Source organism: Eumetopias jubatus, unplaced genomic scaffold (genome assembly GCF_037043125.1).
Source record: "Eumetopias jubatus isolate StellerSeaLion01/CBP00866 unplaced genomic scaffold, mEumJub1_p1.0 scaffold_1, whole genome shotgun sequence".
In the NCBI taxonomy this organism is placed as follows: domain Eukaryota; kingdom Metazoa; phylum Chordata; class Mammalia; order Carnivora; family Otariidae; genus Eumetopias; species Eumetopias jubatus.
The window spans coordinates 75,965,378-75,989,672 of record NW_028274807.1 but is presented as its reverse complement, the minus strand read 5'-3'; the positions used below and the strand labels follow the sequence as shown (position 1 = coordinate 75,989,672).

At 39.6% G+C, this 24,295-nt stretch overlaps 1 protein-coding gene across 3 annotated transcripts in view; it reads left to right on the top strand.

Moving 5' to 3' along the window:
* IL1RAP (interleukin 1 receptor accessory protein) overlaps positions 1-24,295 on the top strand; it is a 125,957-nt gene that overhangs the window by 67,679 nt on the left and 33,983 nt on the right. For all 3 annotated transcript variants that reach the window (XM_088025055.1, XM_028101119.2, XM_088025054.1), the window contains exons 3-4: positions 13,304-13,589; positions 18,279-18,465. In XM_088025055.1, the coding sequence (XP_087881181.1) occupies positions 13,304-13,589; positions 18,279-18,465 (473 nt within the window). The remainder of the gene's footprint in view (positions 1-13,303; positions 13,590-18,278; positions 18,466-24,295) is intronic.

The window sequence follows — 24,295 nt, the reverse complement described above, 5'->3', positions numbered from 1 at the left end:
ATTGAAAGAGATCATAAGTACATCACTTAATACCTGACATATGGGAAGCATTCACTCTTAGGTGGTGGTGGTGGTACTTATAATAATAATAATGGTGGTCACACTGATGGAGTTAGGACAAGAAATAAGGTCTACCGACCCTATGTTGTTATTCTCTATGGAGAATACTGCAAAGTGTTCCTGAGGTACAAATATTTAGTGTCAAGGAAGTTTAAAGGTATCTGGCTGAAATTGCATCCCTATATTCAAAGAGAAGCTCAGCAGCTAGTTTGGTATAAGACAGAAGGAAAGAACATGGTTTGAGATGTTGGTTAACATAAAGAATCAATGTGAGTGGGAAGAATTGAGGGAAGAGATTATATATAAAGTCTCTAAACTGGAAACCAAAGGACTGAGCATGATACCAGAGAGCCTGAGAGGGTTAATGGAGAAAGGACTGGCTCTGGGAGGGTTACTGGTTCTGGAATCAGAAATCTCTGCTGCCCACTAGCACTGTGACTTTCCCAAATCATTCCTGAGCCTCTCTTTGAGCCAAACTCCAAAATGGGGCAACAATGCCTCCTTCTGTGATCAAAGAACATCATGTGTCTGAAACTGCCAGGTAAAATTTAAGTTATTATGGATCCTGTTAACAGTTATGGATTTGTAATCTTGGATGAGATATGGTAGGGGGAACAAGGCAATGATTCTTAAGTGATGAGTTTGGAACATTTTCCTGCCTCTAAGAGTATGGAAACAACAAGCTGTGTTTCTAATCAACGACCTTCATTATCAATCTCTCCATGAGGCAGGGAAATGTAGCATTGGGAGGCTGGAAATGCCTACAGATGAGCATTCTGGACTGGACAGTTTTGCCTGGGGATTTATACCTGGATAAACACATACCCCCAGAGATATATAGACCTGGACAGCTTCACTTGTACCATGAAGCTCCTAACAGGCCTCGTGGCAATGACAACAGACCCTTTTCCTGATCTTGCACCAATTTCTCTTACTGTCATTTCATTTTTCTACTTTAGAGTAATTATTTTGCTTTTTTTTTCAGTGGCAGACCATTGGTGCATAGACCCTGGTGAGTGTGTATAGAGAGGGAACTGTGTGCCCTGAGAAAGAGGACTCACGATTGGAAAGATAGTATAGAAGACACTCTACATTTTTATTTTCTTAGAGTTAAACTGCTTTTACTTCATATATGGAAAGTTCCTCCTCCTGTTTGGCTTCCTAAGTTGTAAGAGCTCTGGAGTTTAGAAAAGTTGATTTTGATTTGTAGTTTCCCCTTTCTCTTCAGCACTACATATAGTAGAGGCAAATGTCCTCAACCTTAAGACTATGGTGAGTCAAGAGGCTGAATGTATTGTCATAGCGTTGTATGGGGGACAGATGGTGGCTACACTTATGGTGAGCAGAACATAATGTATGCAGTGGTTTAATCGCTGATGTACACCTGAAACAAATGTAACATTATGTGTCACCTATACTTAAAAACAAACAAACAACCAGAATGTAAATATAGGTATAAAAATTCTACCTCTGACATACTGGGGGAAAAGCAAAAGCAAAGACTGATTAGTGTCAGTGTAGTGAAACTCTCTTTCATAGTTGGTTTTATAGGCAAAAGTTACACGTGATATGGGGCGAATAACTAGGAATGTGGAAGGTTTCATCCTGCCTCTGCTACTAACCAGTCTTTCCCTCAGGCATTCCTTCACCCCTCTGGGCTCAGAGCCTAATCTGTATAATGTGGCATGTCGCTGGGTGATTCAGAAGGCCTTCTTCCAGTTACAACATGTAGCAGTTTTCTAAGATGCAAAGGGGATTATAGGTGACTTAAATATTTAGAAATGTGGACCATGATTGTATCTTGGCATTTGTCTTCCCAAGATCTGTTTCCTCCCCTTGGGAGCTGACACTGTTCTCTAGCTGAGGGGCCACTGAAAACCCAGCCACTCAGAACTCCACCCTTGTGAATTCTTCCAGCCACCCCCTCATCATTCATGGCCAGACGTCTCCCCAAACCCCATGGCTTACGCTCTCAGCTTCTGATGTTTGCTTCCCCCAATTTTCTCTCAGAATCTTTTGTGTTCTGCTTGTCACTACCAGCCTTCAAGAAAAATCTATATGCTTGACACATTATTAAAATTGAATGAGACTGCACTGGCATCTCACAGGGGATGCCTCTCTTAAATTCAGTGGCAGGATTGTAGCCTGTGTCTCTTCCTGGCAGGTGATGAAGATCTCAAATGCCCTTTTACTCCAGGCAATTTCCTGAGGCTTGCTGGGGAGGTTACTGGCAAGGCTCACAAGATTTTCTTTCCTTTGGCTTTGTAGTCGTGTGTAGAATATGCCTGCAAGTCTTGAGGCGGAACAACCGTATAGCTCCTAACTGAGTACATCCCTTGATGTACTTTCACCGAACAAGCCTCCCTGAACCTCCAGTTGAGAAGTCAGATGTGGGGATGGAGGGCACAAAGACCCATTGAGTACCTAGAGGGCTTTACATTTCCATCACGCCATTGAGTGGAAAAGTGATTGCTCAAGCTATCTTTGCTAATTAAGAAGTCAGTCCATGCTTTGCCTGCCTTCTACATTTTGGGACTCAAATCTTAATTTTGTGTTTTCTGTCCCTGGCCGGTAAAATGCAATAAAAACTCACAAACATATACACAAAATAATTCATTTCCCCTGCTATCTTTCTAGGTCTTAATTCCCTCATCGGTAAAAATCAACATAATAGCTGTAGCTAAAATTTATTAACTTCATACAGTGCACCCAAGCATGTGGTATTTTTGTGTATGATCTTTTTAACCCCTGTCAACAATCCTATGTGGTAGGTACTTTCATTGGCTTTGTTTTTGCTTCCTGCACTATTACATATGAGGAAACAGGTTCCTTCTTTCCAGGTGCCAAAGTATGGTCCACATTACCACATACTTTGCTTTCAGCCTCAAAGACAAGATCCACATATTAGCATCTTTACCTGTAGAATGAGAGGGAGGAAAAGAATAATTGTGTGGCTTGATCATACAGAATGCACGCGAAGTTATCTTCTATGGCCCACCGTTAATGTGATAAGTTCTGATATTCTGAGGTTTGGATTTTTTTTTGTTTTTTTGTGGTTTTTTTTTTTTGCCTATTTCATCCTCTGTTTTGAAGGGGAATATAATACTGTACTATGTACATTCCCGATACCAACTGGGAAAGTTTCTGCAGATATGTATTTGGATGATGTAATAGAAAGGACATGACATTTGGATCGAAAAGAAATGGTTCTTTGCTTGCCACTCATGAGCTCAACATCATTTATCAAGTTAGCTCTCTGGGCTTAGTTGCCCCCTTTGTAAAATGAAAGGGTTGTTCTAAATGTTTTTGAAATTGCCTTGTAGTCTAATGCCCTTAAACACTTTGTTAGAGGTAAGCCCCCATAGGTTAAATGTTAACAACATTTATTGGGCCACTTTCAGTTCGAAATTGGCCACACTCAGTTTGGAATTAAGAGAGGAATGTAATATTACTAATGGTGAGGACCACTGAACAGCTCTTGCTAAATACTTCAAAAGTACTGTCTCATTTAATCTTCGAATCAGCCTTCTTTGACACATGGGAACATTTAATTTACTTGCGTGTGCTCACATGGGTAGGAAGTGACAGGACAAGGGTTTGAACTGGGATTGTCAGACTCCAGAGACTAGCTACTGTGTACACCATCGGGAAAGTCGTTTCAGGATATAAGAGACTTGGTTTGGTCCCTCCGCATCTCTATCCTAGATTGTTGGCCCATGTCTCAGACCTGTTTTTATTCTCTCTTAGCTTCATTCACTCCTCTGTGGTATGGTGGATTACCAGCTATTCTACCGCCCCTGGGGGCTACGACCAGATCTAAGACCTGTATGTTCCGAGATTCTATGATAAAGTGTGAAATACCTTTACTTCCAATGCTGATGATCTATTTCTTGAATGGAAATCTGAAGGCAGAGCCCATGTTTATAGCCGCTAGCCCTCATCGGACCCTGAATAAATATTATGTAATAATGAAACTAGAGAGTGAAAGGCTGCTTGATTATTATATGAGAATAGTAATTGGATCTTTACATCTTAATCATGGATTAGAAAAGATTGCTTGGGGGGTGCATAAAAACCAGCTAATGACTGCTTAGAGTTTCTCCAGTGTACTGTGCCACACTTGACATAAGCCAGTTTATTTGTTGTCACAACAGCCCTGCAAAGAAAATCATTCCCTTCAGCTGCACGAGGATGCTCATTACAGTGATTTTTTTTCTAAGAAAATAATGGCACCATGGTACAGAGGCCGCACACCCAGAATCCATTCTTTAGCCTGCTAACCCCTGCTGCAACTTTGATGAGAGAAACAGAGCCATTTGTAGGTGGCTATTAGATGATGCTATTCCATGTTCTTCCTCATTGTGCACAGCAGCAGGAAGGGGGGCTTCTGGACCCTCCGTGGACATTAACACATGATGATTAAGGGTCCTTTTGTCGGAGCTCCGAAAACCGGCTGTGGACTGACTTCATGGAGACAAGAACGAGCCTACAGACCTTCAGCAGCTCCTCTAGACCCAGGGACTGGAAAACTCTCTGGAGACCCCAGGGTTTTTCCTCTGGTCCTCTGCCATGAGGGAAACTTTGAGGAACGTGGCACTCATGTTCACAAACTCAGAGAAGAGCCTCCACATGACAGATTGTGTGAAAACTAAACTGTTCAGAGCTCGGGTGTACTCGTCCTGCAATGATAATTTGGTTCATTCATCCTTTAGATAATTTGATTCTGTACCTTTAAGTATCACCTACAATGGTGTATGTTCTGAATTTAGACTTCATAGATTGGGTTGTTTTCATCTGTGAGGGTTCTTTTCCTTTTTTTTTTTTTTTACCTCTTCCTTTTCATTATTTTCTTTGTTTTCATGTTTGCCTGGTAATTATTTTCTCCACATTTTTTTTTAAACAGGCCAGGCCCACCCCTTTTAATTGATATAAAATAGCAGTCTTTAGGTCAGTGTAAAGATGAACGTCCAGTGCTGCGGGGAGGAGTGGCACAGGGGATAAAACTTGTTCTAGAAACAAACTCTAATGACACCTGCAAAATTGAAGCTGTAGCTTGTGCAACCCCACCCCCGGCCCCCATCAACCAGCTTTCTGAATTTGGCCATTCTTTCCTTATCTGGCAAATCTTATCATCTGCTCAGGGCTATTTCTTATTTTCTTCAAATTACCCAATCAAGAAAACTCCCTTTTTTTTTTGGTGGGAGTAAGGTATGTCTAATTATCTGGTCCAGGAAAACCATCTGCCGAGTTATTAGCGCAGTGTTGTTGAACAGCACAAGCAACGTGAGGATGTCTGATGGATGCTCATGGCCACTCCATTTCTTCCTCCCCCACCCCTAACTTCTCTCTCTTCTTTTTACCACTTAGTTGACAACCACAGAACTTCAGAAACATTTTCTAGACTTTTGCTTGAGTAGCTCTCCCTTGAATAAAAAATATCTGTTTTAACGGTATTTTTTCTACTTATATCCTACTCCAGGAAATGTAGTTTGTAGATTAAAAAAAAAAAAAAAAAACCAACAAAAACAAAAACAAAACTGGTTGCTTACTATAGAATATTGCTAGAAAACTATCCTGGTGGGGTGCCTGGGTGGCTCAGTCATTAAGTGTCTGCCTTCGGCACAGGTCGTGATCTCAGGGTCCTGGGATCGAGCCCCGCCTCGGGCTCCCTGCTCAGCGGGGGAGCCTGCTTCTCCCTCTCCGGCTCCCCCTGCCTGGGCTCTCTCTCTCGATGTGTCTCACTCTGTCAAATAAATAAATAAAATCTTTAAAAAACAAACAAACAAAAAAACTATCCTGGTATTTTTAAATATTTTTTCCATTGAGGAACAAAAAAAGAATATATGTTTTAAATGTAATTAATCAAAGAGACAGATTTATAGGGTGGAGATAACCTCACAAATTGTTCAACCACCTGCTGACTTGAACAGATGAAATAAGACATTGTTATCCTTTGGTATGATGACTAGCTGTGAGGAGATGCAAAATAGCAGTGGTTTAAACTAATACATAGCCAATGTTAATGGGCTTAGGAATAACCTGAGGATCTTGTTAAGGTGTAGGTTCCGTTTCGGGTAGTCTGGGTGGTGCAGAAGATCTGAAGTTCTGACAAGCTGTCAAGACTCTGATGATGCTGGTGGGTTGTGGATGACACTCGGAATAGCAAGGATATACAAAGGTTTATTTCTCATGTAAAATCTACAGCTAGAAAGCTCAGGGCTGGTAAGGCAGTGCCTTATGTTACTCCTTTCACTTTCCCATTCCACCATTTTTTGGGTGTGGCCTTCGTTCTCATGGTCCATGATGTAGCATCCATGTTCCAAGCAGCAGGATGGGAGAAATGGGATGGTGGCAGGAGCATAGGAAACATAGGAACATATCAGCACCTCTCAAGAATGGTTTTTAGAATCTACCACATGAAATCTCAAACATATTCCATTCATCAGAACTTTGTCACCTGAGCACTTACCAGTGACAGAAAAGCTTGGGAAATGTAGCCTTTATTCTGAATGGCAATGTGCCCAGATGAAAATTCCCGTACTTTTGAAGAAAGGGAGTTTGTGGATATGGTAAATGGGACACGTCTAGCAGTCTCTTGCATAGACTGGAGTGAGGAAAGTGTTTTCCATAGAAAATGGCAGTCCACAGACTAATTGTAGGTCATATGTGCAGCCCTTTACAGTTGCTATGTATAGTACTTTATGTCTTAGGCTCATTCAGTTTTCATAACTACTCTACAGAGTAGAGTACATTCAAGTAAATCCAAGTCTGAACTTGAATTTCTGGTTTGGGAAGCTGAGGTTCATAATGGCTGAGGGACTTACCCTGACTACCTTCTTTAAAATTGCATGCTCCTCCCTCTTCCCTCTTCCCCCTCCTCATTCCTGATCCCTCTTTACCGGGTTTTATGTGTTTCTTTGTTCTATTGACTTAGCTACCCGTATACTCTATACGTTTCTTATTTAGTGTGTCAACTGTTTATTGTCAGTCTCCCCGTGTTAAGAAGGTGAGCTCCATGCGACCTTTGTTTTGTTCCCACGTGCATCCTGAGCATCTGCTTTAGCGTTTGCCACAGGACAGGATGCTCAGTATGTAGTTTTTAAATGAATTATTAAAGCCAGAAGGTTTGAACTCAAAGCCTGCCTTTGAATCGTGTCTGTTACCCTCCACCGTACTGCTCTGTGCTCTGTGCCACAGGCCTCTTCTGTCAGGGCTCCTGCTAGTGTCTCAGTGTCTGGCACCCCTATATCTTGCCTCAGAAACTCACCCACACTTAACTCATTGACTTACTCTTTGTCATCATGTCACTCATGCAACATTGCTCACGCCTTGGATTCTCCCTGGATCACCGTCCCAGGCTCAGATTTCCCGAGAAGCCATGCATACCTCTAGAAAAACAAAATTAAGCAAAACTGTAAGAATGGGTTGTAAAACCAGCCTTTCCATTATACTTTGTCTCTGCCCTCAGGCCTAGGTAAGATTCCTAGAATGTACCAATGGGACAGTTTTTAAAGCCCACTGAGTTCCGGTTGAAGTTGTAAAAAAGGGACTGTTTCTGATCACAATCCAATCTCAGGACTACCATTGCCATCCCCTATCTAACATAATATAATATAATATAATATAATATAATATAATATAATCATATAATAGCTGTTCTCCTGCCTAGAAGCCTGTTATAATAGTTGGCTCATTCCGCCAGGTATTTTCATTTGGTCTTCCTTTTTTCCAAGATTGTCAACTTCTTGATGGGTGAGGACGTACTCAGATTTATTATGCGAATTTAGCCTAATGTGTACTGAGCTCCTTTCATCCTACAGGGCCCTTTAGTCCTCATTCAACCCTACAAGGTGGGCATGGGACACATGCAGAAACTGAGTCTGAGAGGGGAAGCATTTTGTCCAAGGTGCTATGTCAGATAAGGGGCACATGGCAAATAATTACATATGGGACTTAATTCCAATAGTTAAATTCCTTCCTCTTTCTTTCCTGTACCTGAGCTTCCTGAGTTTTTAAGTCTACATGTCTCTCTGCCCCAGCACCCAGCACAGTGCCTTGCTCACAGCAGGCTCTGAGTGAATATTTAATAAATACAAATACATGAATAGCTTTCCTGTGGGAAATATCTTGCTTTGAATGTGTGAGCGTAGACTGGGGACAAGCATCCGAGATCTATGTTCAGGCAGCTTTTATTTGTGCTACTACTCAGGCAAAAGTAAGTCAATTAATCTCTCTGTCTCCGTTTCCTGGCATGTAATGTGGGAATGGGCATGAAAGCCCAAGAGGGTGTTGTGAGATTAATTAGTTAAAATGTATACCCTGCTATATAAATGCTAATTGCTGTCAGGAGCGTGGGTTGGATTTTCCAGTGACTTGGCTTTGGGAGGCTTTGCACATTCCATTGGTTCTCGATGCCACCAAGCCTCAGCCTTAAGAAATCCTTTTACTGAGGAAAACGATGACTTTGTGGCTCCCCATGTTGAGGGCCAATTTAGAGAGGACTTCCACTGTGGAGTCAACTGGGTAAGAAGGGACATTCTACACAAAAAGTAATTCTCTGTGCCGATAATTTGCTAAATTCCCTTTGCTGGTATTAGAGACAAATCTATTTGCATAACAGCCTTTTCCCCAGTCTTTTCTTCGGCTGGTGCCTGCCGTGAGTCATATAATTAATTTGGTATTACATGACACTCCAGCCTGTTGCCATAGATTTTATTTTTATTTGTTCATTGAATAATTTAAAAGGCTCTGACAAGTGGCTGGCTGGCAAGGGAAACTTAAAAACTCACAGAACAAATTTCAAATGGGAAAATAACCCAAAGAAAAAGCTCAATAATAATACCTTTTTTTGGCTAATGTTTAGGAATACCGATATGTGTGTTTTCAGTCCCTAATGTAATGGAGGCTGATTCGCTTTATAGATATGTTTATTTGGCCCATGGAACATTCTGTAAGGGAGATACCTAGCAGGTGTAATGATCTCTTCTCCACTTTAAGATGAATCACATTATTGATTGAAAAGATTAAGTCTCAGGAATCAGCCCCAAATCTTGGTGATTGATCTGTATTTGAATTTTAGTATGTAAGGGCCTTTAACAAATGCTATTTTAAAATGTGTCTGCACTTGATTTATTGAGTTATGTTACAAAAGGAAAATCCTGCGTTCTTTTAGTAGTCAAGACAGGTGAAGCTAGTCACTGTAACAACATGTCCCCCAAATCTCAGTGATTTAACACAATAGAAGTTGATTTTTCACTCAACCACAGCCCCCTGAGAGAGCGATGGAATCTCTGTGGAGCTCTGCTCCAAGCAGTGACAGGGATCCAGGCTTCTTCCATCTTGTGAGGTTACCTTATTCAAACTTTTCTGGCCCTCAGGCTCTCCATATGAGGACAGGAGAAAGCGTCAGAGATTATGTTGGGAGTTTCAAGATAAACCATTTCTGGCCTCATTCATTGGCCAGAAACAAATCAAATAGCTCCAGTTCAGTTGCTAAGGATATCTATGTAGTCCCCAGCCAGGGTTCATGAATACTTACCTAGTGTCTGCCACATCTACCCTTGTGGTCACCAAAGTTCCATTTGGTGGGATGTCACACCAGCTTGTGGTTGGGATGTCCCAGCAGCTCTCTGTTGTCTCCCTTTCCACAGTGTGCATTCTCCTACTTTTACACAAGAAAAATTGACCTGTCACTTGTCATCTATCTTACTATTAATCATGCCCAGGACTGTAAAGACCTCCAAGGACCAAACAAAGTGACAATTTGCAATATTGGTGTCAGGAAGTCTCCTTTAATCAAAGTACCATTAGCCCTCAGAAGGGCTTTCTCTTTCTCTCCAGTTTTCCAGTGTTCCTGTTAAGGGAGTCATGGCGTGAGACTGCTGTCTACTGGCCCAAGTTGGGGCGATCTGAATTGAGATATATTAGAGAGTAGGGTTGCAGGAAAGACGATCATTTTCATTTATTCGCTTTGCCTCTGCCGTCATCCAGATTTGGACAAATGGTGCAGAGCTCTTGAGAGAGGTGCCTTTAGGCACAGCATAAAGAATATTTTTATGCAATGCAGAAGGCGGTAGCATCTTTGTCATTCAGATAACAAACAATATGGTGAAGTTCCAGACACTGTCAGCTGCCCAACTGCCTGCCGTTCTCTTTCTCTTTTAAACTATCACCTTGTGATTCAACAGTGAAATGACTGCTGTGCCAAAGCATATTGATACAAAATTAAAAAATGAAATCAAGGCTTTTTTTTCCTAACAGAGAGTAAATATGATCAGGGTGGTTAAACACTGAGAATGGCTTTGCCAATTGTGTTGCATGATAGATATGCCCTCCCTCCCTTACTGCCTTCCTTTTTTTTTCTTAATTATTATTTTAATGATGTTCAAAGGAAATCATTCACGGAGATTTTTTTTAAGGCCAATGTATTAAAAGGCTTATACAAAAAAAACTACTCTTTCTTAACTTTCCTCACATCCGTTAGCTCTCTTCTTCAGAAGCCACCACTTTTAAGTATTTTATGTATTTATTCTGGCATTTCCTATCTATATTTTGCTAATCAATTTGTGTATATTGCTATTTTTCATTTAGTCAACCCTGGGCTTTATATTGTTCACTTTTTAATTATGTTAAATGAGATTTTTTTTTTCTCTCTTAAATAGCCATCCCCTCTCCTTAACTTACCTTTTCCTCTCTATCTACTAATACAATATTTGGTTAAATCAATAATCAATTAATATGCCTTCACATATTAATGAACTGTGATTATGTTGACTTTCTTATTTTTGGAAGTTATTAATTTCCTTGCCTTCATGTGCTTACTTTAATTTGGACCTTTTGGGTAACTGTTTTCATACTTTACAATTGCCTTTTAGCATAATTTTCCACAGTGCTAATTTCATCAGATAATTCATTAGTTACAATTATCATTTTTTTAACTGGAGATTTCCATTACCTTCTATTTACACTTGTTCACCCTAAACGCTGCTGCATAGCTGTTAGCCTGAGATCTCTTTCATTGTTATTCTGCGGATTTCCTTCCCCTCTCTCTTGAACTGGATCCCCTCTTCTTCGATCCCATAATTTGCTTATTTTCCCCCTCTCATTTTGGTAACAAGTCCCTCAGAAGCCTCCTGATAAAGAGCATATGGGAAGGAAAATTACTGAGTCTTGATGTGTCTGAAAATGCCGCCTTCACACTTGATTGTTTCCTTGCGTTTAGATTCAAGATTGGAAATAATTTCCCTTCACCTATATTGCTTCATTATTTTTTTATTATGTTATATTAATCACCATAGATTACACCATTAGTTTTTGATGTAGTGTTCCATGATTCATTGTTTGTGTATAACACCCAGTGCTCCACGCAGAACGTGCCCTCTTTAATACCCATCACCAGGCTAACCCATCCCCCCACCCCCTCCCCTCTAGAACCCTCAGTTTGTTTCTCAGAGTCCATCGTCTCTCGTGGTTCATCTCCCCCTCCTATTTCCCCCGCTTCATTTTTCCCTTCCTGCAAATAATACATTATATGTTAAAAAAAAAGAAGAAAGCTTCATTATTTTCTAGCTTCTAGTCTTGTTTTTTGAAATTTCCACAGCCATTCCAATTCCTGTCTTTTGTATGTGATCATTTTTTATCTCCTTTCTTACTCTTTGGTAGTTTTTAAACTCTTCTCTTTTTCCACAATTTTAGAAAATATTTTTTGGGGGTAAGTCTGTTTTCATTAACTTATTTAATTGATGGTTCTCTTCTGTTTTGTTTTGTTTTTTTTTCTTCTTTTGCTGTATGTCATCTACATCAAGGGACCCAAGCTAAAGGAGGCTTAGTCTCTGTCCTTTCCTATTTGCCGGGGCAGAAGAAAATGGAGCATGATAAAATATGCTCTAGCCCTTAAGATAATCAACACAAGTGACATTCACTACATCATATTGACCAAACTCGGTAACATGGCCCTTCCTCCAGAGGGGCAGAAAAGCAGATTCGTACAATATGCCTAGGAAGAGAACCCAGAGATATTGGGCTAATGGCAATGGTGATTCCTCATCTTGGGGTTGGCAGTTACTTCTGGGTCTTCCCAGTATTCTGAAATGCACATAGGTGTGCTCCCCAGCTTTTCCCTGCTGGTTTAGGATTTACCTATTTAAATGGGCTGAACTGGTTACAGCTTGTCCATTTTGATGTTGTTACTATCTTTTCTCCTATTTTTGCTCTTACTTGGGGTTATGTCTTGAAAAAATTATTTTAGTTTTAGTGAAGTTTCAGAAAGGAGTGAAAATGGTTGTATATATTCAGTCTGGCATATACATCTGGAAAAACTGTGGTTGTAATTTCCTATAAACTGAATGAGCTGATTCTGCAACTTTGTAGCTTTAATGAAAATGTATTTGAAGAATCTGGTAAGATAGATGTTTTATTAAAAAAAATACTATCATGTTTGTGTTCGTGTGAACAACATTTTGATCTTCCCAATTCTTTCTTTGTATATTGGATTTTAAAAGGTGTTTCTTATTAAAAGCATAGCAATTATAAATAATAGTAATTTGCTGAGACTTGGAAAAGCCAGTTTGTTAAATTTCTCAGAGATCTATTACTTACCTAGGGATTTATTGCTGACAAATCCTTCTGCAAGTCATAAAGCTTCAAATTCTTTGCTTTTATCAAAATTAAAGTAACCACAAATTTAGTTGTTCTCTCAATTATCTGCTGCCACAAAAACATTGCCTTAATAAGCAACCATAAAGTTTAGTGACATACTTCATTTTATTTATTACATATACAGTTTTGCTCCTGAGTCTATGATGTAGATATCTTTGCCTGGGTATCTTTGCCTGGGCAGATCTAGCCCCCAAATCAGGAGACCTGGGAAGAACTGAGAGTCTTGGAGGGTTGTCTTTTCAGTTATAATTTTTCCCTCAGAACCTCGTCTGTCTTCAGAGGGTGAAAGAGCACATGACTGCTTTTTCAGGTGAGATTCTCCCCCATACATTATAGGGTACGACAGGATCAAGTTATCAGATCAAATCATTATCCAAGAGGTAATGAAAAGATGATAAAGGAAGGTGGAGAAGTCATTTCTTCATGCCACAGGTGCCTACGCCCATGCTATTATTACAGAGAGGCTATTGAACATAGCCAGACAAGGGGGTTTCTGGAAAAAATTGGGTGTCCTGAGGTGTGTTTTCTCCAGGCCTTTAACATGAGATGTCTCACTGGCCTCATCTTTTCTTTTTGGTCATTCCAGAACGCTGTGATGATTGGGGACTTGATACCATGAGGCAGATCCAAGTGTTTGAAGATGAGCCAGCTCGCATCAAGTGCCCACTCTTTGAACACTTCTTGAAATACAACTACAGCACAGCCCACTCGGCGGGCCTTACTCTGATCTGGTATTGGACGAGGCAGGACCGGGACCTGGAGGAGCCGATTAACTTCCGCCTCCCTGACAACCGCATCAGTAAGGAGAAAGACGTGCTCTGGTTCCGACCCACCCTCCTCAATGACACGGGCAACTACACCTGCATGTTAAGGTAGCCTGATTCTTGGTGATGACTTTCTCTTTTCCCTTTAGTTCCTGGATGATGCATCAGTGGAAGGGAAGAAAACATCTGGAAAGAGTTACACCTCACCTCAGTAGATTAGCAGAGGTTGCCTAAGAGGTGTGCAGAGAAAAATGGTTGTACTCCTGAGAACTTTCTCCATAAGTGGTTCCTTTTCAAACCCTGGCATATTTCATGATTATCTAATGATGGAGCCTTGTTTATTTGTGCCTTTTCCCTGATATTAAAACCTGCCTGCATTTCTGCCCCACCTGAAAGCATGTATTTCCCTACACAATGAGCAGGGTGGAGAGCAGACCCATTCATTTCTGTTATTCTTGGCATCTTTCGAGGCCTTGAGTTCCTTTCTTCCTGACACAGAAGAAAGCCTTAGGATGCCTTATGGAAGAAAGAATATTTGGGAGATATCAAATGTATTTAGAACAATGCCTTTCAAACTTTTTCACCAAAATTCCCCTACAAAGCAAATAAACACCGTATCACTGGGAATCTAAGAATATAATCCAAAGAACCCCACCAATACTGCAAAATTTCTTTCAAATCCACTTTGTTTAATCTTGAAAATTCATGTAGATTTTGCATTTTACTCCATAATATACCTATTCTTCTATTACCATGGATTAATACTGTTTTTGCTCTGAAAAAAAAAAAAAACTAAAAAAAACTGAAGCGCCTCTGAAGAATAATCATTTTTGAGGCTTGATCTTTGGCTACTTTTTTTCCCCAAGGTCCCCTTTTAGCTTCCAAGCCTTACTTTGTTTTTTAAATTCCCATCTGGCTTATGGATTATGAGTGTTTTTGTTTTGTTTTTACACAGTTTCCTGCTGTTTAATAGGAGCAGTGGTTTGCTAGGGCTACTAAAACAAAACACCACAGACGGTGGCTTAAATACCAGAAATTTGTGTTCTTGCAGTTCTGGAGGCTAGAATTCCAAGATCAAGATTTTGGCAGGGTTGGTCTCATTTCTCACTCCTTGGTTTGTGGATGGCCATCTTATTTCCATGTCTTCACATGGTCTCCCCCCTGAATCATCTCTGTCCTATTTCAGATTAGAGCCCACCATTCTCATTTTACCTTAATTACCTCTTTTAAGACTTGTCTCCAAATACGGTCACATTCTGAATTACTGGAGTTTAGGTATTCAACATATGAATTTAGGGGACTCAATTCAGCCCATAACAATAGGGCTGAATGATACAACAATACAACAGCATAGAATGACATAACAATAGATAATTCCACACCATCTTCTGAAATGCCCCTTGTCTCTCATGGTTATGAACTATTCTCTGATGGAGAAATGTGACTACCTTTTGATATATTTAAGCCATGTTACGATTAAATGAAAAAGGACCTCTTCTCTGTCACAGAAAGCATTTTCATCACTGTGTCCTTGGGAGTCCCTTGGAACCTCTGAAGGCCCTTTTGAGGTTTTCACCCAACTCTTTAGTTTTATGGGAGTGGACTCTAGACTAAAGTGTGTCTTCCAAAGAGCCCCTTGTCCACTATTTATGTCCCAAGACAGCTTTGTAGGAGAGGTTGGGACAGATTATAGTGGAAAGAGCACTGGATGAAAAGACACAGAAACCAGGCCATTATCCCAGCCCTGACTCTACTCAGCTGGTGACCTTAGGCACATCAGTCTGTGTCTGAGAGCTTTGGCATCTGTATCCACCCAATGAGAAAATCAGCCTAAATGCTCCTTGAGTTCCTTTCCATCTTTGGCAGCTGTTAATCCGTTAACATTCCACAGGTGGACATCAGGAAGTAGCTGGGAAGGCGTCATCAGTAGCTTTCTGGATGACCTTGTTCTCTACTCTGCATTTTAGTGTTTCATTAACTCTATTTCTGTTTCCTACTTGTCTAGAGCTCTTCCTCAAACTTTTCTAACCTTCTTTTACATGACGGGAGCAGCGTGGCTGTTAAGGCCTGAGTATTCCTTTAATGTGATTTATCAATTTCCAAATGGCCATCTCTTCAGTTTACCTGTCGGCCTATCTTCTATGTCCCTAAAGAAAATCTAGAAGTCAACTTGTCTGGTGGGGACACCAGAAGCTTCCCACAGCCCTGAAGCAATTCCTAAGTGGAGAATGACCTTAAGCTGAACCGTGTAGAATCAGAGGCCTGATGTCTTTAAGGCCATAAATTAAGAGTCATCCTCCAGGACTGTACCACTTGTATTCTTGCTTCAATACCCCTCTGAGGATAACATCCAGATTTTACCTTTGAAGCCAGAAAAATCAGTCCCACCACTGTTCATTATTTTTTTTTAAGTCAGAGAATATATCTTATGAAGCTGAAAATTACCCTCTGTATAATTTCCACCTGTAGGATACTTCTTCCACGTGGTAGACCTTTTGCTATTTTTAGGTGGTGATTATAGCTGCCACTCTCCCTTCTCACCTTATTACCATTGTCATAAGTCATCTTTAAACGTCCCCTCTTGGGGAGGGAAATGCATCCCCCCATTTCATTGTATTTAGTCTCAATTAATTAGTTAATGAGTATCTATGTATTTGGCACCTTAATTTTTATTTATTTTATTTTATTTTTTATTTTTTTATTTTTTCTTAAAGATCTTTATTTATTTATTTAACAGAGATAGAGAGCACAAGTAGGCAGAGCGGCAAACAGAGGGAGAGGGAGAAGCAGGCTCTCCGCCGAGCAGGGAGCCTGATGCAGGGCTTGATCCCAGGACCCTGGGATCATGACCTGAGCCAAAGGCAGCCGCTTAACCGAACGAGCTGCCCAGGCGCCCCTATTTTTTTTTAATTTTTTTTAAAGATTTTACTTATGTATTTGACAGAGAGAGACACAGCGAGAGAGGGAACACAAGCAGGAGGAGTGGGAGAGGGAGAAGCAGGCTTCCCGCTGAGCAGGGAGCCCGATGTGGGACTCAATCCCAGGACCCCGGGATCATGACCTGAGCCGAAGGCAGACGCTTAACGACTGAGCCGCCCAGGCACCCCTGTATTTGGCACCTTAAATAGACATCACAAAAAAGGGTAGACAGTGAATGACCCATTTACCCATCACCCTAAGAAATCAGTTATTTTTATTATCTGTGTTCCCTTATTGTTTTCCTGTGCATAGACATAGATTTTACATACATTCCATTCGTTTAAGAAACATTTATTTGGTGCCTACTGAAAGTTTAGACACTATACTACATGCAAGGAACAGAAGAAGACACACATGGTCATGTCCTGTTTGAACTGTATAAATTCAATCAAGGAAATTTTCGAGGTGCTCAGAGAATGAGAGACCTAATTTAGAAATGGGGTGCATGGAGGATGACATGGAAAGCCTCCATGTGGAAGGTGGGCTGATGGGAGGAGAAGAGCCCCGACGCAGACTAAATGACCTGTGTAGACATTCAAACATAAATGCAATTCTCCAGGCATCCTAAAATGTAAATATTTTAGTATACTAACAGTAGTGAATTGTGTCTGTTTTTATTTTGTGACGTCAAATTGGTATAGGAAACACCTCCATAACACATTTTTTTAATAGGGATTTGCTATTTTATTTATTTATTTATTTATTTATTTATTTATTTATTTATTCATTTATTATTCTTTTTACTTTTTTTATTATGTTATGTTAATCACCATACATTATATCATTAGTTTTTGATGTAGTGTTCCATGATTCATTATTGGTGTATAACACCCAGTGCTCCATTCAGTACGTGCCCTCTTTAATACCTATCACCAGGCCAACTACTCTCCCAAACCCCCACCCCTCTAGAACCCTCAGTTTGTTTCTCAGAGTCCATAGTCTCTCATGGTTCGTCTCCCCCTCCGATTTACCCCCCTTCATTATTCCCTTCTTGCTATCTTCTTTTTTTTTTTTAACATATAATGTATTATTTGTTTCAGAGGTACAGGTCTGTGATTCATCAGTCTTACACAATTCACAGCGCTCACCATAGCACATACCCTCCGCAATGTCTATCACCCAGCCACCCCATCCCTCCCACCCCCCACCACTCCAGCAACCCTCAGTTTGTTTCCTGAGATTAAGAATTCCTCATATCAGTGAGGTCATATGATACATGTATGTCTCTGATTGACTTATTTTGCTCAGCATAATAAGTTCCATCCACGTCATTGCAAATGGCAAGATTTCAATTTTTTAATGGCTGCATAATATTCCATTGTGTGTGTGTGTGTGTGTGTGTATATATATGTATATATATATATACACATATATATATATCTCACATCTTCTTTATCCATTCATCCGTCAATGGACATTTTGGCTCTTTCCACAGTTTAGCTATTGTGGACGTTGCTGCTATAAACATTTTGGGGTGCACGTGCCCCTTCGGATCACTACATTTGTATCTTTGGGGTAAATACCCAGTAGTGCAATTGCTGGGTCATATGGTAGCTCTATTTTCAACTGTTTGAGGAACCTCCATGCTGTTTTCCAGAGTGGCTGCACCAGCTTGCATTCCCACCAACAGTGTAGGAGGGTTCCCCTTTCTCCGCATCCCCACCAACATCTGTTGTTTCCTGACTTGTTAATTTTCATTCCTATGTGAACTGACATGTAAATGAGGTCTCAATGTGCAGCATTATTTCACATAACTCATTTTAATGTGATTGCTGCATCAAATCAGATTCGAAGGAGATTGGCTATTTCTCTTTTCAGGAATACCACATACTGCAGCAAAGTTGCGTTTCCTCTGGAAGTGGTTCAAAAAGACAGCTGCTTCAATTCCTCCATGAAACTTCCACTGCATAAACTGTATATAGAGTATGGTGTTCAGAAGATCACGTGTCCAAATGTAGATGGATTCTTTCCTTCCACCGTCAAACCAACCATCACTTGGTACATGGTAAGGAAACTCAAGAGCATCTTACCCTCTCTAAAATGGCAATATCTGTCCTTGATTGTTGAGTTAATGTTGAAACTGAGATTTTTCTCATCAGAGTTTTTATTTCTTCCTTAAAAACTTTATACAAATCTTTTACCACTTCTTCACTTTGTGCCATTTTTGTTTGTTTATTTATTTATTTATTTATTTATTTATTTATTTATTTATTTTGTGTGCCATTTTAAGGAAGTGGTAGAGAATGCTTTGCCTCAACTCATCATTTCCTAAATTACATTCACTGGGCAACTAGAACTACCATATTTTTATTAACTTCCTATGAGATACCATTTGAGAAATGCCTGCACACTTCTATTCACTGCTGAGTGAGGTCAGAACTGCTTGCTCATTTGGTGAATGTCAACTCCTTGATTAGTCAGCACTGTATTCTATTATTTGTGTGTGTTCTCATGTTTACCCTCATTTGTGGGCACAGTCCATCTGTGGTCTCCTCCACATCTGAGAGACTTGGAAAGTGTTTAATCAAAAATGAAAGTGTTGGAAGGTGGCACCTGTGGCAGCAGCCTTGTTTTTTTAATCTCCTCAAATACCCACATATGCCAAAGCTAAAAACTACTGGACAACATTTAGAACAAACTCAGTGACGAGTTATCCACAAGAATCACTTTCGATGACATGAGTGAGACAAACCACATATAGAATCAGTGTCTAGGGAAGGGGGCAGATGGAAGTAATGTGGTATCAGGCAGACTTGAGAACAAGGGTGGTCCTCATTGTAAAGTGAGGGACGGTGGGCCAATCTGAGAACAGCAGCTGAAGTTGGGAAGAGTTTTGCTCTCTAACAGGGAGTGAGTCCAAGAGGTCCATAGTAAGAAATTCTGAAGGGACTGAAGTTGTTCTAGTGCCTCACAACTCTGAAAAACTGCCACCTGCACTGAGGACAAGTGGCTGGGAGTGTGATCAGAAGTAAACAGAATCAGGACAATATAGAGGAAGGAAAGAGAAGGACCAGCTAAAAACAGAGAAGCAGCAGGCTCCGGAAATCCCTTCCATAGTTTGGAAGAGGGATCTCTGTGATGCTAGAAAATCCTGCCATGTTCAAAAACTCAGAAAAAAACAAGTTTTACCAAAAAATGAACAACAAAAAGAGCCATGATAGGGGCACCTGGGTGACTCAGTCAGTTAAGTGTCTGACTCTTGATTTTGGCTCAGGTCATGATCTCAGGGTTCTGAGATCGAGGCCCACGTCGGGCTCCACGCTCAGTGCAGAGTCAGCTTGGGATTCTCTCTCCCTCCCCCACCCAAGGGAGGATGTGCTGTCTCTCTCTCTAAATAAATAAAAATAAAACCTTAAAAAAAAGAACCAAGGTAAAATCCCATTCAAACTTAAAAGAAAAAAGAATAAGAAGCAGAATAACATTTCTACCAAAAAAGAGAAAGCATGTCAGAAGAACATAATGTGACTTACTATTAAAAAGTGAGCTAAAAGACGTTAAGAAATGATGTGAGAAAGAATAACATAGATCAATAACACTTAGAAAAGTCCAGACATAGAAAGTTAGGAAGAAGGAAATCAGTCATTTCAGAAAGGAAGCTAAAACCTAAGAGGAACATAACAGCAAATGAACATGATAGATAATGCCTTAAGACGAACAGAAAGTGGAAGGGAGAAAGAATTTAAAATTGAAAATAAATGATGAATAAAAATAAGAAAGTTAGAATGGATATACCAGTAAGACATATAGTAGACTGTAGACAATGAGTATTGCCAGAGATAAAGAGGACTTTTCAGAATAATAAAAGGGTCAATTCATTAGGAAGTCGTAAAAATAGTACACGTATATGTGCCTCACAGCAGTGTGTCTGCATGAAGCAAAAGTTGACAGATTTAAAAGAAGAAATAGGCAATTCATAATCATAGTTTAAAATATTAGCATCTAACAGTTGAAGTCATTAATGAAATGACTTAGGAGCCAACTTTAAGAGCTTTCCATTGGCCAATAATGGAACAATTTGAACTTCAGTAAGGTTATTAATCACAGTAGGTTGAATCTTATGAATTAAATTTAAATCCATAAGTTCATAATGATATTTCAAAATAATTGGTCACATTTAGTGGATGATAGGAAATCAATTTGTTATCTTGAAAACTGGAAAAGGGAAAAAAATCGGGTATTTATTCTGCCTTTCCTATAAGAAATGTGCACTGACTAATGAAATAGTTCAGAGAAGTGTTTTTGTTAATTATGTTATGTTAATCACCATATATTACATCACATCATTAGTTTTTGATGTAGTGTTCCATGATTCATTGTTTGCATACAACACCCAGTGCTCCACGCAGAACGCGCCCTCTTTAATACCCATCACCAGGCTAACCCATCCCCCCACCCCCCTCCCCTCTAGAACCTTCAGTTTGTTTCTCAGAGTCTATAGTCTCTCATGGTTCATATCTTCCTCTGATTTCCCCCACTTCATTTTTCCCTTCCTGCTATCTTCTTCTTCTTCTTCTTCTTTTTTAACATATAATGTATTATTTGTTTCAGAGGTACAGGTCTGTGATTCATCAGTCTTACACAATTCATAGCGCTCACCATAGCACATACCCTCCCCAATGTCTATCACCCAGCCACCCCATCCCTCCCACCCCCCGCCACTCCAGCAACCCTTAGTTTGTTTCCTGAGATTAAGAATTCCTTGTATCAGTGAGATCACATGATACATGTCTTTCTCTGATTGACTTATTTCACTCAACAGAGTACCCTCCAGTTCCATCCACGTCGTTGCAAATGGCAAAATCTCATTCCTTTTGATGGCTGCATAATATTCCATTGTAGTGTGTTCTTATAAAAGTATATAATCATTTTGCAGCCCCTAATGAATTAATAAATCTGAGTGTGAAGCAGCAATGACTGATACCATGATAAGAAAGGAAACAGCTAGACATATTCCTTCTTATGAAAGAATAAAATATGCCAAATGAATTAAACCTGAGTCTGAAAAAAACCCTTTGGATCTTGCTGCCATTTTGCAGGATATATAGAGAACAGAGGAATGTATTGTTCTACACCATAAGTTTGCAGTCAGCAAAATCCAGACTGGAAAATTCTATGGGCCAAATGTCCTGGATTATTCAACAGATAAATTGCAAGAAAAAGAAAGGCAGGATGTGGGACTATATAGGTTAAGAGAAACATGTCAGACACATTTGACAATGCATGAGACTGTGGTGTCTAAGGATGTACGTGTGGGTGATAAGATTATAAAGGAAAATAAGAAATTGATTTTACCGTGAAAGTGTAGATAGTGGCTACTTTGTGGGGGGGAACTAGTAAAAGAGCTGTGATGGACATGGGGCATGTAGAAGGCCTTTAGGGGTGACTAGTAACATTCTATTCTGGACCTGAGCAGTGCTTATGAAGATATTTGTTTTATAATGATACATGAACTCATACATACATTTGAGTGTTTTTTGTATATGTTTTATGCTATAATAAAATGATTAAGAGATAGGGAGGGAAGGAGGGGAGAAAGAAAATGAGAGAGATAGAAAGACTGATTTAAGATATATAACAACTAGTTGCAGTGTATGGACCTTAGATTGTATTTTTTTCAGACAAACTATAAAACAAGTTATGAGAAAATCAGGAAACTCTGAACACAGAATATTGATAATACAATGAGTTATTACTTTTTAAATTGTGATGATAATACTATAGATATGCTTGCAGAAGACAAGGGTCTTGTCATTTGGAGATTACACATAGAAATCTTTACAAGTGAAATTATATAATGTCTGTGATTTGCTTCACAATAATCTTGGGGTGCAGTGAGTGGGTGTAGATGATATAAGACATAGCCTGAATTTATACTTTAGGCTAGGTACAGGTGATCACTGTATATTCTGTAATTGTGGTGTTCTCTAATAGACAGTATAAAAAATTATTAAAAGGATAATATTAACAATTTTACATCAGTAAGTATAATGCATTTTCCAATTAAAAAATGTATTCTTCTACTTACCTGCAATTGAGTTCTCTCATCTCTAACCCTGTTCACTTTTTCTATACTTGACTACTTCAGACTACTTGGTCTGAAAAAATTAATTTTATTTCCTTATATATTCTGTGTTTTGTTTTGTTTTTCCTTTTTCTTGATGCATTACCTACCTGGAATGTCCCCTCTTCTTTCTTCATACAGTTCAAATTCTACCACCTTCATGAAATGTTCTCTCTTCTCTCCAGCTAGAAATATTTTTTCCCTAATATAATCCCACAGCTACTTATTTATGCCTATCTCCATGTCGCTTTTCACTTCCTTTATTGTTTTACTGTCATCCATGTATACATTCAACAGCTGTTGAAGATCAATTGTATTCAGTGCAATATGTCAGGGGTTTGGCAGAACACAGTGATGAATGAGATATATGTCCTACCCTACATAGTTCCAAAAAGATCCCACAGTTTAATTCAGACAGGTTTATAAATAAGAATTCTTATTCTTATCAAAAAGTAGAATTCTAAGTTCCATAAGAGTGCCAAAGAGAATTAATTGTTGGTTCTAAGAAGAGGGAGAAATGTACACACATGTACCCTATGAGATTGACTATTTCTTGAGGACAGAGTTACAGCATAGCCAGCTCTATATCCTCAAAGATTTCCAGATTTTTGGTTTTTCTGGTTGGATGAATGTTGGTGCTATTAACCAAGATATGAAGTAGCAGAGAAGGAGCAGGTTTGGGAGCAAGTAATGGGTTTTGATAATGTCATATGGAGTTAGAGATGTCTGTGAGATACCTAGGTAGCAGTGGCCTGTAGGTTGTGGTTACATGTGTATGAGTCTGGAGCTTAGAAAAAAAAATCAAAACTGGAGCTCAGAGAATTGGATGCATGTATATGATAGTTGAACCCCTTAAGAAGAAGACAAAATACAAAATAAAATGATAAAGTAAAAGGCCAAAGTCAAAATCTGGAGAGAATGAAGGCAAGAAGCAAAGAAAGAAGATCAAGACAAAAAGTTATAGCAGTGAAACCACTGGGATGGCAGATACCCAACAATGTTCAGGTGACTAAAAGGAGAGCCAGTAACCAGACATCCTTTCTATTCTATGGTGCTGAAAAGGTTGCTCTTGATGTGTGCTATGCTGCTTTTCATTTCCATATTTGAGTAATTGACTGACCCCTTTAATCCTGAGAGTTCTGCAATCTTGGGAGCAAAATCAGGGTTCTTGGCAGGGGGATTTCTCCCATCACAGTATAGCAATGCTGACATTGCTTTCTATTTCCTACCCTCTGCAGTCACCCCCTGCATCTGCCTGGATAGCTTGGCTCTCCTACAGTAGTTCTCTTTTTCCATTGTTATCAGCTGAATTCCCTACCTTGACATTGGAGGAATAGTTTCTTTTAGTAATAACTGTGAGAGTTAAGACACATTAATCAGTTCCAGCAAATCTGTTTTCCTGTTGGCAGAAGGTGAAAACTGATGAATTGAAAGAAGGAAAAGGAAACTAACATTTCTTGCATTTTCCTAGTAAAATACCTTGTACTGGGTACTTTATATGTTATATGTAATACTCACCACATCCTTCAGGGTTGATATCATATAGGAACCAGAGGCTGAGAGGTGAACAGCAATAGCTGACATTTACTGAGCACAGTAATTCTTCCAAATATTTTGATTATTTTAATTTTCTCAACTTGAAGTAGGGTCTATCATTTTCTCCGTTTTATCATTAAGAAAACCCAAGTACAGAGTGGTTGAGAGATTTTGCCTGGGTCCCAGAGCTGGGAGCCAAGATTTAACCCTATACAATCTATGTCAAGAGCCCCTAGTT